This window comes from Hippocampus zosterae, chromosome 2 (assembly GCF_025434085.1).
Source record: "Hippocampus zosterae strain Florida chromosome 2, ASM2543408v3, whole genome shotgun sequence".
NCBI classification, from domain to species: domain Eukaryota; kingdom Metazoa; phylum Chordata; class Actinopteri; order Syngnathiformes; family Syngnathidae; genus Hippocampus; species Hippocampus zosterae.
Genome location: NC_067452.1, coordinates 5,693,707 through 5,708,669, shown reverse-complemented (window position 1 = coordinate 5,708,669; position 14,963 = coordinate 5,693,707). Strand labels below are relative to the sequence as shown.

The 14,963-nt window shown below is 46.9% G+C and overlaps 3 protein-coding genes across 6 annotated transcripts in view; 1 reads left to right on the top strand and 2 right to left on the bottom strand.

The window, feature by feature from the left end:
- Positions 1 to 14,963, bottom strand: part of abcb6a (ATP-binding cassette, sub-family B (MDR/TAP), member 6a) — a 139,137-nt gene that overhangs the window by 58,780 nt on the left and 65,394 nt on the right. The window lies entirely within an intron of this gene.
- Positions 1 to 14,963, top strand: part of rpl31 (ribosomal protein L31) — a 237,082-nt gene that overhangs the window by 182,092 nt on the left and 40,027 nt on the right. The window lies entirely within an intron of this gene.
- The window catches only part of nrp2a (neuropilin 2a), a 57,004-nt gene that overhangs the window by 32,277 nt on the left and 9,764 nt on the right, over positions 1 to 14,963 (bottom strand). For 3 of the 4 annotated variants that reach the window (XM_052058718.1, XM_052058719.1, XM_052058722.1), the window contains exons 2-3: positions 13,651 to 13,831; positions 6,739 to 6,920 (exon numbers count right to left, since the gene is read on the bottom strand). In XM_052058718.1, the coding sequence (XP_051914678.1) occupies positions 6,739 to 6,920; positions 13,651 to 13,831 (363 nt within the window). The remainder of the gene's footprint in view (positions 1 to 6,738; positions 6,921 to 13,650; positions 13,832 to 14,963) is intronic. The other variant, XM_052058721.1, reaches the window with a different exon arrangement.

The following is a 14,963-nucleotide window of genomic DNA, read 5'->3' as shown; positions in this document are numbered from 1 at the left end:
TCACAGGCTCTCCCTTTTCTCAAGAAGTCAAACATACCACAGGCCTTGTGTAATGGCTCAACTCAAGTGAGGCCTTTGCGGGAGCTCTTCATTAGCGATGCAGATTTATGCAGCCTGGGCCGCTGTGCGCCTCACCTTGAGCGTTTGCAGCTGCACCGCTCCTACCGCCTACCCATTGGCCTTCCCCGTGTTCGTAGAAGTGCGCCTATCACGTGTTGATTCAGAAGCCTCTGCTATCTTCACCTTCATCTTTTTCCAACACCCATGTTCCAAGCTTCTTTCTCTGCTTGCTTTTGTAACTGCTTCTTAAAGTGATGAAGTTGATGAGTGAATTTTAAGATTTTCTATTTTGCGCAACTTCAGCATGACACATTGAAGTTTAAACCAGAGACCACCTGAGCTTGTGAACAGCCACATCCAAATGTATAAAACCTCAAGAGCTCAGACATGTTAATAGCACATTCCTACAGCAACATTCCAACAAGGCACCAGACTTTATTATCAAGCAGACCTATAAAAGTGGCTTGGGGGCTGGCTGTTACCTCACTACTGCTCACTGCACTTGATAATGGCAGAGGACCCTCCTTATTTAGCCCAGCAATGAGCGAACAACTTCACAAGACCGACACCGTGTTTCCTGCTTTCTAACTGTTTCCAACACAAAATGCGGTAATTCCCATGAAATCGCTGGTCTGAAGACATAACATTAAAGTAGCATCAATGCTATTTTCTCCTGTGCATTTTCCAAGCTGTTCCTGAAAGTCAGGAGGCATACGCTGTAGTATCAAAACATCCTGACAGTCATCCACATTCAAGCCAGGCCCAGAATGCAGACCCACACACACACACACACACACACACACACACACACACACACACACACACACACACACACAGCTGAGGATATTAAAAGCCATCCATCCATCTTCCGCTTATCTGGTGTCAGTTTGTTGGCCCAGCAGGCAAGCTCCGACTTCCCTCGTCCCTTCATCCAGCGCCTCCCGCATGACTGAGCTTCTCATCCTATTTCAAGGGGAGAGCCCAGACAACCCCTTTGGCCAGCTATATTTGTGAAAATATTTTTGGGCCACTCCCCAAAGCTTGTGAGCGTTGATCGACCACTTAAAGTGAGCACTTCACCTTTTGCCTTCGCTCCACCTTCATCATGACAGATCGATGGATGGAAAGTACACTGGTCCACAGCCAGGACAAAAATGACACTGCTCCTTGTGAATCTGATGTTCCTTTCCCTCCAAAATCCCCGAGTAGACCTTATCAGGGAGACTAAAGCCTTCTTCAGACTGCCATCCAAAATCCGATTTTTAGCACATCTAGATTGAAACTGCATGCCTCTTTTTGTTGGCTGAAAACAAAGGACATGCAATTTGATTTGAGTGGTTATAGGATTGAAACCACATTTGGAAGGCAGTTTCATATCGGATTTGGACAGGATGCGTCTCAGTCTGAACAGCTCAAAAGACACAGATCGGTTTTGACTGTCCATGACGTCACTAGACGCGACGCAAGACCAAGCTGTGCCAGAACACAGCGACAATCGAAGTGCGCAGCGGTACATTTACAAAGCAGCAATCCCTGGACACAGGACGAAACGCATTATCAGTCTGTTGGGAAAGAGCGCCGTACGAGCAAAGATTGAGGACATGTATGGAAACAAGTCCATTTATGAACTGATTTTGTGGTTTGCTGCTATCACATTTAGATCACATCAAACACCACACGTGCTGGATGCCGTCTCCGTTCCAACGTCATTGCTGCAGCAACCGGTCGGAAGGGTTCCTAGTCTGAACGGGGCTAATCCCATTTGGACACTTGTTAGAAACTGTGTGAACAGCCAGCCCTAAAAATCGGGTTTTTCTGAGGGAGGATTCTGATTTGAATCAGACATGCCTGCAGCCAGAACGCAGCCTAAGGAGGGTGCTGCCCCCATAGTAAGACCGCATCCTCCATTTTTGTTTCTTTGCCTGTGCGGCGTGTGAGGTGGGTGCGTGACAGCTACTCGGTGTGTGTGAGACCTAGTAACACAGTGGCCTTGTTTTTACTGGGTCACAAATCAGCAGTGTGGAGTTGCGAAAACTTCAATATGAGCACAGCTTGACTCCGTGTCTCCAAGCACTGCCTTCCGCTGTGTTTGCATTTTCCAGATGATGTGCACCAACTGGTCACTGTGCCTGGGTAAACGCACACATTGCATGGGTGTCTTCTATATTTTACACGGTTGTGTGGCAGTCACTTATGCATGAGTACTTTCCCCTTTTCGTTTGTGGTCATTGGTTCACGGTGTGTGAGCATGCCAAAAACAAGTCTTGGAACCTCCCTCCATCACCTCCTGCGCACGTGCTCGACCCATACAAGCCCCTGCTTGGCGTGAGCTGTCATTGGTCAAAAGCTGTGCACTGGCAAAGGGGAGGGGTCACACTGTACGCCAGTGTGAGCCTGAAAGAGGGGGGCGAGTTGCTGGGTAAAACCCACCCAAGTGGCCCCCGATTCACCTCCCGTCCTGTCTCGTCTTTTCCCTGTTGTGTGGTGCAGTCTGCGCTCTCTCTAGCTTGTCTGCTGTCTACCCGCTGTAGCACACAGCTCCTGCCGAGGATTCACCTTTGCGCCCACCGTGGTGTCTTGTGTGTAGCTTAACTGCGTCCGCCTACTTGCCTGACATATGTCAACCACTCTGACGCACGCCTATTTCATGCAACCTTGCCTGAGCTACATGAGCTCATTCGCTGTCAAAAAAAATAAAATAAATTGAGTGAAGGCAACACCCTATGATAACATTTTAAGTCCCGCTTTTGTGAAAAATGGCTTTCCGGCATTTCACAATAAAGAAATAAGAGAAAGGTTTTCACAACTATGATTGAACTCCAACTAAATATTTAAGTAAAACCACCTTGCTTGCAACGTATTTGACATAAACATCAGAAATGTAAATTTCAAGGTTTTTGTTGGTTTGTTTTTCTCTCTGTCTTTGACTCTCTCCCAATGCATCCCTTTCACGATGTGTGTAAAAGGTTTGTGGATGTGTGTGAAATCCACAATCATAAAATAACACGACATGAAAAGTCACAAAGGAAAAAAGCCACTTTCTTGCCATGTCACGGGCCAACGTTTAGGTCGAGCGAGACGTTCTGCCTCATCATCAAACTTATTATGATGAGTTTGATGAGGGCTGTGAAATTGAACGGCGTCAGCATTTTAACAGCCTGGAGCATGGAGGGAAATTACTTGTAATCAAATAGTATGTGCCAATCAGGAGTGCCAACAACTTTTCCAGATGATGACCGTATCTCATTTATTTTCATTTGGGGCCATCATTTCTTTTGGGATGATCAGTCTAAAACAGGTTTTTTTTTAATTCATCTTATTTAATTTGCCTATGATTTATTGTTTCTGGGAGGACGACCCTGATAATGAAGTATTAGTCAGTCAGGCATCTACTTAACAGTAGTTTGTTAGGGTGGTCGACGGCCGAGCAATGTGATGGCATCAGAAACACACAAAGCGTACACACACGGCATGTCTGACTGGCAACCAGCCCCTAGCTGCGCTCCCGCCGAGACCATATACATGTCTCGGCGGTGGTCACCAATGGTCACAGGAGGGATTTGGTGCCCTCAAGTGCTACCCCGCTTTGCATTCAACTCAGGATTGGCTGTGATGTGGCCCCATACCGCTCGTCTTGTGGTGGGGCTCTGGGGGACCAGAAAAAGCGGGCTTTACTGGTAAGTCTGCCTCTAGTAGCCGTGGTAACAGCATCAACGACACGTGACTGAGTGAGGATGGATGACGAATGGATGAGGGCATTGGGGGAGGGGTAGTCTCCGATGAATAAAGGGTTAAGCATGCACCAGTGCGAGTAAAGTAGGGCACAACAATATGGGCTTTGGGCTTGGGGGTGAAGGCGGCGGGAACGTGCACGTTCACTGTACGGCATACATGGGAGTGGGAATTGGGAGTCTGCTTTTTGGTAGCACATTTGTGGGTGTGGGAGAAGTTGTGGCTGTCATGGTGGATGTGCACTCCCACACCTCCTACATGGAAATGAGCATGCAGGCATACAGGCACACGCACACACATGCACACACACACACACACACACACACACACACACGCACACACACACACACACACACACATATGCACACACACACACATATATCTGCATGCACATGTTGACCCAAACAATCCAACACTCCCTAGAGTAGTTACACTCATCACTTATGTAACAAGTTTGAATGAGCTAAACAAAAACAAACTAGTCATCAGCTCTAGCTGAACACCCTCACACCCAGGCGCGCCTGCATCACACACACCCACACACACGCACAGACATCTCACAGCACATGTAATTGTTTACCGAGATCTCCATCTCCATAAAGACACGCCCTTTAACAACACATGCACATCAAAGAGCCTTAAAACTAATTACAAAGGAAGGAAACGTCTTTCTTTTTTTTTCTGAAATAGCATGGCGTGTTCTAAAAAAGGTGGAGACCACACAGCTTTAATCTTACCCAAGACAACTGTAATCACCTAAAGAGTGAAAGTAATTGAAATGCGATCACTTCCACCCTGGTGAATAAACATGTCCGTTGCAAAGTGGCGAGCGCACGCGTGTTTGCTGCCGCAGCTGGAAGACAAACACCTATGATGATGATTAAAGTGTTGAGATTAACAAAGGCCTTAAATCATCCTCCTCTTCCTCCTCCTCACCCTCAGTCATCATAACCTTCATCGCCATTCATATTATTGTCAGTCAATTTCTCTTTTCACCATTTCTGTTGTCATTGTCGTGGATTTATCACGACGCCCACACATTGAGACATGTATTGTGCTGTGAGTAGAAACACCCACTTGAGCATCAAGCAGACACCTACGCTTGTTCTCAGTGTCACACGTCTGCTAAATGCAGCAAATGCATGCCTCAATGTTGTCAAGACCGTGGAAATACTACATAAGTAACAAGACATCATTTAGTTGGCCTGGGCTGACTCTTGGATTGATTAAATGATGATAACCTCAGCACTATAACATAGACTGCTCTAGGCAATTATTTTTGCTTGCTTGATCTCCAACACGGCTTTCAGCAAGCATATTTACTGTAGTGTGAATTGTGTACAATTTGTGGGAAAGCAAAATCCTCAGAATTATGTCAAATTGAACCGTGCAGTGCAAATTGAACCTAAGAGACACTTCTACAAGATGTGTGGATGACCAGTCTTGTATAAAACCAGTCTTGTACAAAGTACATGAAAGTAGTATTCTCCCTTTGGTAGAGGCTAGTACCTAGGGGGGGCTATTGATGGTGAAATGGAACAATAATGTTTGAGAAATATCTGGTCTTCCCATTTCAGTGTCAAGTCTTGTGTTTGTCAAAATAATTCCCATGGTTCATTTTAATGCAAGTCGGCATGTTCGGAACGGATGTGACGCCAAGTCGTTGACTGGATCGTCCATTAAGTTGCACTCACCAGTTCCGATTGAGTGATATGCCAGATCACGGCGCCGCTTCTTGCAGGCAAATATGGCCGCACGTGTTAGCTGTCATGGCATTGTGACAAATACGTTTGGCGAACGCATTTTCATTTTTCCTTCTGACATTCAATGTATTTAAAAAAATGAGTGGTCGACCTATTTCATATTTGTAGTGATTGAAAATATATTTTTGTACATATGGTGTACTTTGGTGCCGTATAGTATCAGTAATTTTGTGTTGTGTTTTGACTCTGCTTGTTACAAGACTACAGGTGTCTTAGGTACCGTTGCAGACATCTGGCTCACTGACACTCTTCTCTGAAGCTTAAAACATGTAAGAGGTGACAGCTAAATTCCGCATTTTGACGTTTGTGCTGGTTGCCTTAATCCTGACACGCTGTTAAAATTCATGCACGCTTTCAGCAAAGAGAGAGTTGGCTCAAAAGAAGCCACCTAAAACATTGTTGAGTCAAATCAACTCACTTGAACATAAATCCTTCAGCTGCCTCAAGGCCACCTGACCATTTCACCTCGTCTCTCTCTCTCTCTCTCTCTCTCTCTCACGCACACACGCACACACACACACGCACGCACGTACTCACACACAGAAATGCCAAGGACAGAACAATCACACGTTCAAACCACACTTTGTGCACTTCAGCGGGCTCCACAAAATTCCATTTGAGCTCCTGCTAGTCCCCATCAATCTCCTCGCCTCAGCCTATACCCATAAACCTTTGACCGGAGGAGGTCCGACTCCAAGAGGCCACCATCAGTGCTCTCGCTGTGCATTCGCCCATTCTCTCATGGCCCAAGAGGAACCTGATTTCACTTCAAATAAGCAAGCATTCCTTCGATAATTTCAAGCATCTTAAGGTAGCGAATAAAAGCTGACTTTTCACACTGTGTTACATTTGTTTGGCTACTTCTTTTGATCTCAATTTTGGAGGAGTCCTTGGGAGCGCAGTGCGGACCAAGCCTTGGTTCGAGGCAATTAACAGGAGTGGACTTCACAAAATCATTCAGTGGAGTAAAGTAGTGGAAAGACTTTGAGACAGTGAGATAAACAAGGAGCAGTTAAAGAAATCTGCTTGCGTGTATGTTTGCACTCCTTTCGAGTTTAACATGCGACACTTAAATGACCTTCTCTCTTTTGAATTTTATGTGGACCACTCCAAATGGAGCCAGTTTCAGTGTCAACTAAATTTTTAAAGGCCTCCATGACATGAGTGACATTGGCCACCTCACCTGTTTTAAAGATTTCGTAGCGCAGAGAGAAGCCAGCCCCTTGGTGAGCATAGTCCGACACAAATCGTATCTGGAGGGAGGGACCCGATGAGATGATTGGCGCCGGGGCGATGTTGCTGCAGTGCCGCCCCAAGACGTCTGCATTTTCTGAAGTGCCGTCTCGGATTTCAATGAAGTCGTACCTGATTTGAAAAAAAAAAAGAAAGAAAATAGGGTTGGGGGAAGAGGAGAGGTTAAACATGATCTGGAGAGGGTTCACTGGAGTGAGGCTTTACTACGATGGCAAGGAGATGAGAGAGCATTGCGAAGGAGAAGCAAAGACGTTATGGAGTTATGTCATGAACAGCGCTGATAAAACAATGCCAGGTGTGGATAAATGTATCTTCTTTATCCCCGGATACAATGTGCACTGCAGAGGCAAAGCATTTTGGAGCACAACCCCATGCAAAGATAGAAGTAAACATATTAGCCACGGACTTGGCTCTTGCTCAACAAGTAGGCATCAGCTGCTTCAGATGCGCCGCCTTCATTTAATCTTCAAGTCACACCAGAAACACCCGACGTTGGACCGTGGAGAAAAACAAGTACCCGGTAGCTGAAATCTGAGGACACAGATTTTATTTTCACCCACCCGACTGTGTTTTAGATGGCAGGAAATGATTTCTGCAATAATCTGATCACGCCTTTTCTGCCTTTGATTGGACATGCATTTGATTGCACACTGAAATATGGAATAGTCAGAGGTTTCTCGACTTCACTATTGGTTTAAATGAGCATTTCTGATTTGGTACATTTTACCTATATGACTTTGTTAATGCTCCTGCTCATGAAAAATGCCTTTTCGGTATAGGGTTATTGCATTTTGCCACCTGTCACTTTGGCATACGGACAAAAGCCTCCGATCATTTTCTGAGTTGTTGTTGTTGTTTTAATGCCAGTTTACTTCTGGAGAGATGCATGTGGGGAATTCATCACTTGAATTGCGGTTGCGGGTGCTTCAGAGAGAAAATGGTTAGGGGCGTTATCGACAGAGGGGATTAAGCAAAGAGAAAATTAGTATGAATAAATGTAAAGACGCTTCACACGCTTGGCTAAATAGTTCACTGTGATCTTTGACCTGCCAGCTGACCCTGAACAAAAAAAGCAAATTCTTAGGGGCCAAGTCTGAGTCCACCTGGTCCATTCCAAATGAGTTAGCTCTTTTTGGCCTGTGTCTGTCATTGCATAAACATAATTAGACTCTCTCTCTCTCTCTCTCACACACACACACACACACACACACACACACACACACACACACACACACACACACACACACACACATGCGGTCACATGAGTTCATGTTTAACTTTAGTAATATCACACAGGCCAGCCAGAGGGGCGTTGATGAGTCATGGTCCCACATTTGCTCTTTCATTTGAATGTTCAAAAACAACAAAGAGAGAAGAAGAACAAAAATGAAAAAGAAAATAGTGGATGGTTGTTGTATTGAACCACATCAAGATAGTCGTTAGTAAATGGAGTAGCACCCAAGAAATGTGACTTTAATCTATCCATCCATTTTCTAAACCGCTTATCTTCATTAAGGTGACGAGTGGGCTGGAGCCTTGCTGACGTGGGGCAAGAGGTGGGCTGTACTCTGGACTGGATGCCAGCCAAATGCAGCGTGACATCTTGTTGGTAGTTATTTATTTCAACTTCCATCCATCCTTCCATTTTCCGAACCGCTTTATCCTCACAAGGGTCGCGGCGGGTGCTGGAGCTTTTCTCAGCTGTCTTCGGCGGGGGACACCCTGAACCGGTTGCCAGCCAATCGCAGGGCACACACAGACAAACATCCATCCACGCTCACACTCATACTTAGGGACAATTTTAGAGAGTTCAATCAGCCTGCCATGTATGTTTTTGGAATGCGAGGGAGGGGGGGGGGGCCGCAGTACCCGGAGAAAACCCACACAGGAGAACATGCAAATTCCATACAGGAAGGCTGGATCCAGAATCGAACCCTCCACCTCTGCACTGTGAGGAGGACATGCTAACCAGTCGACCTCCGTGGAAAATCCTCACAAGCGCTGTTGCAATGGAGATGGCTTGTAATTCAGCTCTCACACACAACACCACATCTCTAAATGGGCTCATGTGATGAGGCCACCATTGGCATGAACACTGTTCTTTGAAAACGTGTACAGTTTGGCCTACTTTTAAGCAGCTCCAGTCACACAAGAGGCTCTGCCTCATTTCTGTATTTGAAGTGGGCCGAGCCTGAAATTTCAGCGCTTTCATCCATTGATGAAATTGATGCTGAGAGCAAAGTCCAGTTTCAGAGGAGATCCAAACCCCAAAATTAGAGAGGAGGAACAAATCATCTGGTAGCACCGAAAATGAACGGTTGCAGTCGTTCAGTATGCACTGTAAGTGCAAACCCACTCTTGGGGAAAACACGCATGCACATACAGACAGACAAAGGCGAGAGAGCACTCATGTTCACAGCACCATTTTGTCAACAGTGAGGATAACAGGCCTGTGAAGTATCTGCGAGCCTAATTAGCTTTTAATTGATTTTGGAGTGGGTCTCTATGTTAGTTTCCCACTTGCCTTTTCTCTGTCTCACGCTCTCCTGTCGTAGATTAGCGCCAGTGAGTGAGTGTTTCTCTGATGTGATTATTGATCGGTGCGTTCAGCCTCTGATGAATACATGCATGAACGTCGGACACGTCTCAGGCACACACTTGAACACATTCCAGCTCCCATGTCAAATTCTTCTTTCGCGCATACACTGAGAGTCAAGACGGGGCCAAAACACCATCAACTACCCAGTCCAAGCCTTTTGTCTGACAGGCAGAATATGTGTGAGCCTGTGTTCTGCTCAGGAGGCAATGATCGGGTGGGGGGCAGGTCGAAAAAGCCAATTGAAGACCAGCAGATGCACACTGGTCGGCTTTTGCTCTCATAACCAAAACTCCACTGTATCCCCATAACAACTAATTAGCTTTCACACCTTTCGCGGTGTGTATCTGGGTACTTTTTGTCCAGTCCTCACTGTTGGTATGCGGTGTGAGCATCTGTATGTGTATCTTCAGGCATCACAAACGGTGGCTTTAAAGGCACAGCCATACATTCTCATTTTTTTCTTCCAAGCAAGGGGATTGAAAATCACTGGCCATGTTTTTTTCGGGGGGGGGGGGGGGGGGGGGCTCACATTTCATCCCGAAGACATTATTTACTGTACTGTCGTTGCTTGTGTTTATTCAGGTTCAGCCAGCTTGAGGAGCTTGAGCTGCTCATGAGTATCAGTAAATACAGCTTTGCAGATTCTTGATTTGCCGCCGCTCCGTTGTGTACTTTCCCATGTTCTTCCATAAGGAAACAAATGGAAGCACAATTTGCGAACAATCGGGAAGCTGTCATCTTTTTTTCCCTGCTTCTGCCTTCCGTAAGCAGGAATTAAATAAGGGGAGGGGGAGTGTGTACAGAAGAAAAACACACACTTCTCCCGTCCCTCTAATAAACCATAAGTGCCTCTGAAATATTAACAAGATGCTCAGAGCGAACTCCCAGCAGAACCCGGGGGCCTGCCGTCTTTAATACAGCTCAAAACCAAAGAGCTCTCTTCCTCCCAACGTCCTCATGTCTGTACTACCCATCTCACCGCTCATCAGACATGACGACCTAGATCAGGTCACCAGCACCGGTGGTACGACTCCCGTTTTACGGTGGAAAAATGAGGCTGTGCCGTGGGTCGATCGCATATATCGGTTGTGTTGAGCCTGCTGCAATTAACTAGTTGTATCTTTGACTGACTCCGACAGGAAACGTCACCAGTGTAGGACAGCAGGTATGGGAATACGGTTTTTAATGCCAGTCCGACATTGATATTCCACAACAAGTCCCTTTGGTGACTCTTGTGTCTCTCCTGTTTCTGTCTAGACGGTCTTCCTTGCTCCATCCATCCGTTTACAAGGAGCATGCAGACATTGATCCGAGATCCCCCGCCATTGGGAAAGTGTAATCATGCGTACATATCCGCGCGCGCACACACACACACGCACACAGTTAACATACAAAGTACATTATCAACTGTTTATACCTAAGGCTAAATATAGCAGCAAATTGGCCAATTAAATTCCACAAAAGATGGAAGAGAGGAAATTAAAAAAGTTAGTGTGTGTGTGTGTGTGTGTGTGGGTGTGTGTGTTGTCATTCCGGAAGCTCATTCATTCATTCATTCATCTTCCTAACCGCTTGATCCTCACTAGGGTCGCGGGGGGTGCTGGAGCCTATCCCAGCTGTCTCCGGGGCAGTAGGCGGGGGACACCCTGAATCGGTTGCCAGCCAATCGCAGGGCACACAGAGACGAACAACCATCCACGCTCACACCCAGGGACAATTTAGAGTGTTCAATCAGCCTGCCATGCATATTTTTGGAATGTGGGAGCAAACCCACGCAGGCCCGGGGAGAACATGCAAACTCCACACAGGGAGGCCGGAGCTGGAATCGAACCCGGTACCTCTGCTTTGTGAAGCCGACGTGCTAACCACTGGACTACCGGGCCGCCCTTCATTCCGGAAGCTCCCATGTTTAATTCAGGTGAGTAACAATAAAACAGTCTGGTCGAGAGGAGGGGGAAGAGGAGGAGGAAGCAATGCGAGGAGAGGTAGCCCAAGAAAGAGATCAAGTGGTCAGAGGAACCTGGAAGAAGCAGCCCTCCGGTGCTCCTGGCGCATCCCTGGGCGCGACGATGGCAGATTGCATTAGAGATATGGGCCTGATATTTCATCTAGCCTTTATTACATTTAGTTCTCATCAATCGGCCGGCAGCCTGGAGGTAAGGGCTTTTTGGCATGCGGCCAGACTCCGTGTGAGATGAAATCCTGAATTAAAGTGCCACCTCAGACTTGGAATGCCTCGATACAATTTGATCGCTGCGGCAGTGCGGGGCTTTGGGTGCGCCGGGTCGGCCAAGTGCCGACAGTTTGAACCCGCCGAGGGAAACTCGCCAGCAGGGCTGTTAGAGAGATTTTTGCCGGCGCTGACCAAGCACTTTTTTGCAGCTGGCAGGACCGTATACAGGTGCGTATGCGGGTGTATTCTGTAGTACACCCACTGCGAGCAAGTTCAAGTGCAGCTCGCCTAGCTGAGCGCGTTTTCGGTAAATTACAGTTATGGTGCTGCCAGCTGTCACGCAGACTTCTCAGGCCTCACCGAGACGGGGAGCCTTTCGCCTCCGCACCCCTCCAGTGGCTGCCCACGCCCTTAACCTCACAGAGCAGCATGGAAACGTGAACAAATCGACTCCTCTGCAATCGCTGTGCCCAATTGCACTGGCAAAGAGAGGAAGCAACCCGTGACGGCGCATACGGGGGTGTACGTGCATCTAGGGGTAGAGAGCGGAGCGGGTCTCAAAGAAAAGTGGTTTTATTTTTTATAAAAATAGATGCCAATATATTGCGGCAAATCGAACGAGCAGCAACTCTGATGAAAACTCGCATGCTTGCAGACTTACTCAAACACTCACACCGTTCGCCACCCACGCTCGCATGCAAACACATCCAGAGAGGAGGGAGCCTGAGTGGGCGTGTGTCAGAGGGGAGGCCAAGGCCTTCGTCCCTTCAGGCGAGGGTACAGGAAAGACCCCCCCCCCTCACCCCCTCATAAAATTCGCAATGGTAAGTGAAGACAAACATTTTAAATTACCCATCGTCCAAGTTTTAGGCAACGAGGAGCGTCTTGACACTGACTTGACCAACAATAGTTTTGCTAACATGTCGTGCTGTGATTAGGAAATCCGTTGTGCTGCTTTCTCCCCCGGGCTCATATCTGGGGGCTAAAAAAAAAAAAAATCAGACATCGTATTACTGTACGAAATAGCTGCTTTGGGTGGTGAGTAACTGCAAGATTTAGTTGACAGAGAGATGAGGGATGAGTAGAAAAGGCAATTAACTATTGTGTCTGTTTATGATCTTGAGGCTCGGGGTAAGCAATATGTCGAAACAAACAACTGGCTTAGTGTAACTACGTGCAAAACACTTTCTTGCAGGAGACGAAACCTGCAATTGCCATTCGACTCAGAGTTGACTGTTTTTACTTTACTTATCCATCAATTTGCATTTAATGTGCGGTGACATAGGTTCCAAAACGGCAAAGAAGCGGTTTTTGCATTTGCTTCTGTCCTTGAAACAACAGTTCCAGTAACTGCTTGCTTGTTACATCTTACATGCCGCTTTGATTTAAATTTGAACACTTTCCCACATTGGGACAAAATTGGCGTATGACTTTTGAACGCGGATTAAACAGAGGAAAAGTATTTTTTGCTCTCGTCGTGTAGAAAACAGATGAGACTGATTACTGACATCTCTGGGAAAATTGACCAAGAGTCACATCCAAACAGCTGGACTTTATTCTCTGCGTCTTGTCCTTCCCTCCCCTGCTTGCCTTCCTATCTGATGCCCCCCCCCCCCCCCACGGCAAATATTAACCATTTCTTCCATCGGTCCTGACTGGATTTTGAATAATTCCTTCCATTCAGCCTTTGCTGCTGCGACCCGCATTCCTCGTCCATTTCACCCCTTGCGCTAAGGAGGTTATGAGCGGCTGCCGTGCCCCCGAGCAAGGAACTCCGGATCGTAATTGCCCCCGAAGAAGCATTGAGGCCAAGATGTTTGTGGTTGAGCTTGGCCGCATCCACCCCATTAAATGCGTGCGACGCAGTTTGTGCTCAATTTTCTCAAGAACAAAACCACAGTCCACTGAATGGTCTGCATCTTACCCAGAGCTTGTAAGTACAATTAAAGTTTCCAGAGCGACTGACCAGAACGTTGGGATCAAAGCATCCAGAACCACTGACAGCAAATTACACTGATACGTAAAAAAAAAAAAATGTGCAAAGGCACTGGCTTCCCTCCCCGGCTTACTTGCAATCCAGCCTCTCGATCTCAAAGTGTGGGTTGAAGTTGAGGACGATGCGCTGCGAAGGCTCCGGCGCTGTGATGACCCACTGGCAGTTCTGGTGAGGCGGGTATTCAAGTGGGTATCCGGGGGAGGTGATGTACCCGGCCTCGCTGGCATCAAAGATACCCCTGCACTCGCTCGCTGCTAAAAGAAGACACAGATGCACTCGTGAAAAACAGATAGCGAACAATGGAACTGTTGATTCGGCCGATATTATGATGAGAGCAATTTCTCTGTGTCCTTTGCATAAATGGATTAGAAACGCAATTCTCGTTATCTTGTTTCTTCTCGATAAAGATATGTGCAACAGATGAACAGTAAAACAAAGAAAGCAATTTTGGCCGTTACTTTGGAGGAAATTGGAAAAACGTCTCCATTGTGGATTCTCAGGGCCAGTGGTTAATAAAACAATACAACATACTTGCTGCTCTCTTTCACACAAATGCACACACGCTGGCACGCACACACATACACACACACAGACTCAGCCCCTTCCACACCCAGGCTCTTATCGGCCCATTCCCCCTTGGGGAGCGTTCTGCAACTATAATTGTTGCGCCAGCAAGGCAATCTGCAAACATTACAACACATTCTCCGATCCTATCACGCTCTCCCAGGAACAATAGCCTGCCAATGGCGTTGCTCGGCAGGCTTAGACAGGAAGTGACACGCAGACGGCCTGTCTAGCGGGGCTCCGGGGCATGGGGGGGATGGTGGTCACCCCAACTCCGTCACGAGAAACGAACGCAACAACAAAGTGGCCTTTCTCTTCTCAGCCACACGCAGCTCTTCTGCTGCGTTATCTCCCCAAAACACGCCAAAGACGTCAACCCACATACAAAAGAAACATGCATCGAGTTATTGCGCTGTCACGTCGCGCGTCCGCCAGCAGGTGGCGGGTCTTCTCCTCCGCCATTCGGCACACCTGCCCGTAATTTCGGGCTGATTACCCCCCTTTATTTTGAGACTCCGGCAGTCATCTCACTGCCGGAGAATTCCACGCCGCGCCATTGTTCCTTCGCGAAAGTAAAACCTAAATTAATATTACTCATTGTTTCCTAGCCTTTTGGCAATTGTATCGTCGTACCAATTATTGATTGTATTTAAATTATTCCTATAGTCTATTCAGATATTCCTCGCTTTTGTTTTCCGCGAGCGTTTTCTGTTGTCACCTTATTTGTACCCTGGTCCTTATTTGACCAGCGCCTTTTGTTATTCTTCTTGTCGGGTATTTTGTGTTCCGTATTAAAGACTTCTTTTGTTCTTTGACAAGATC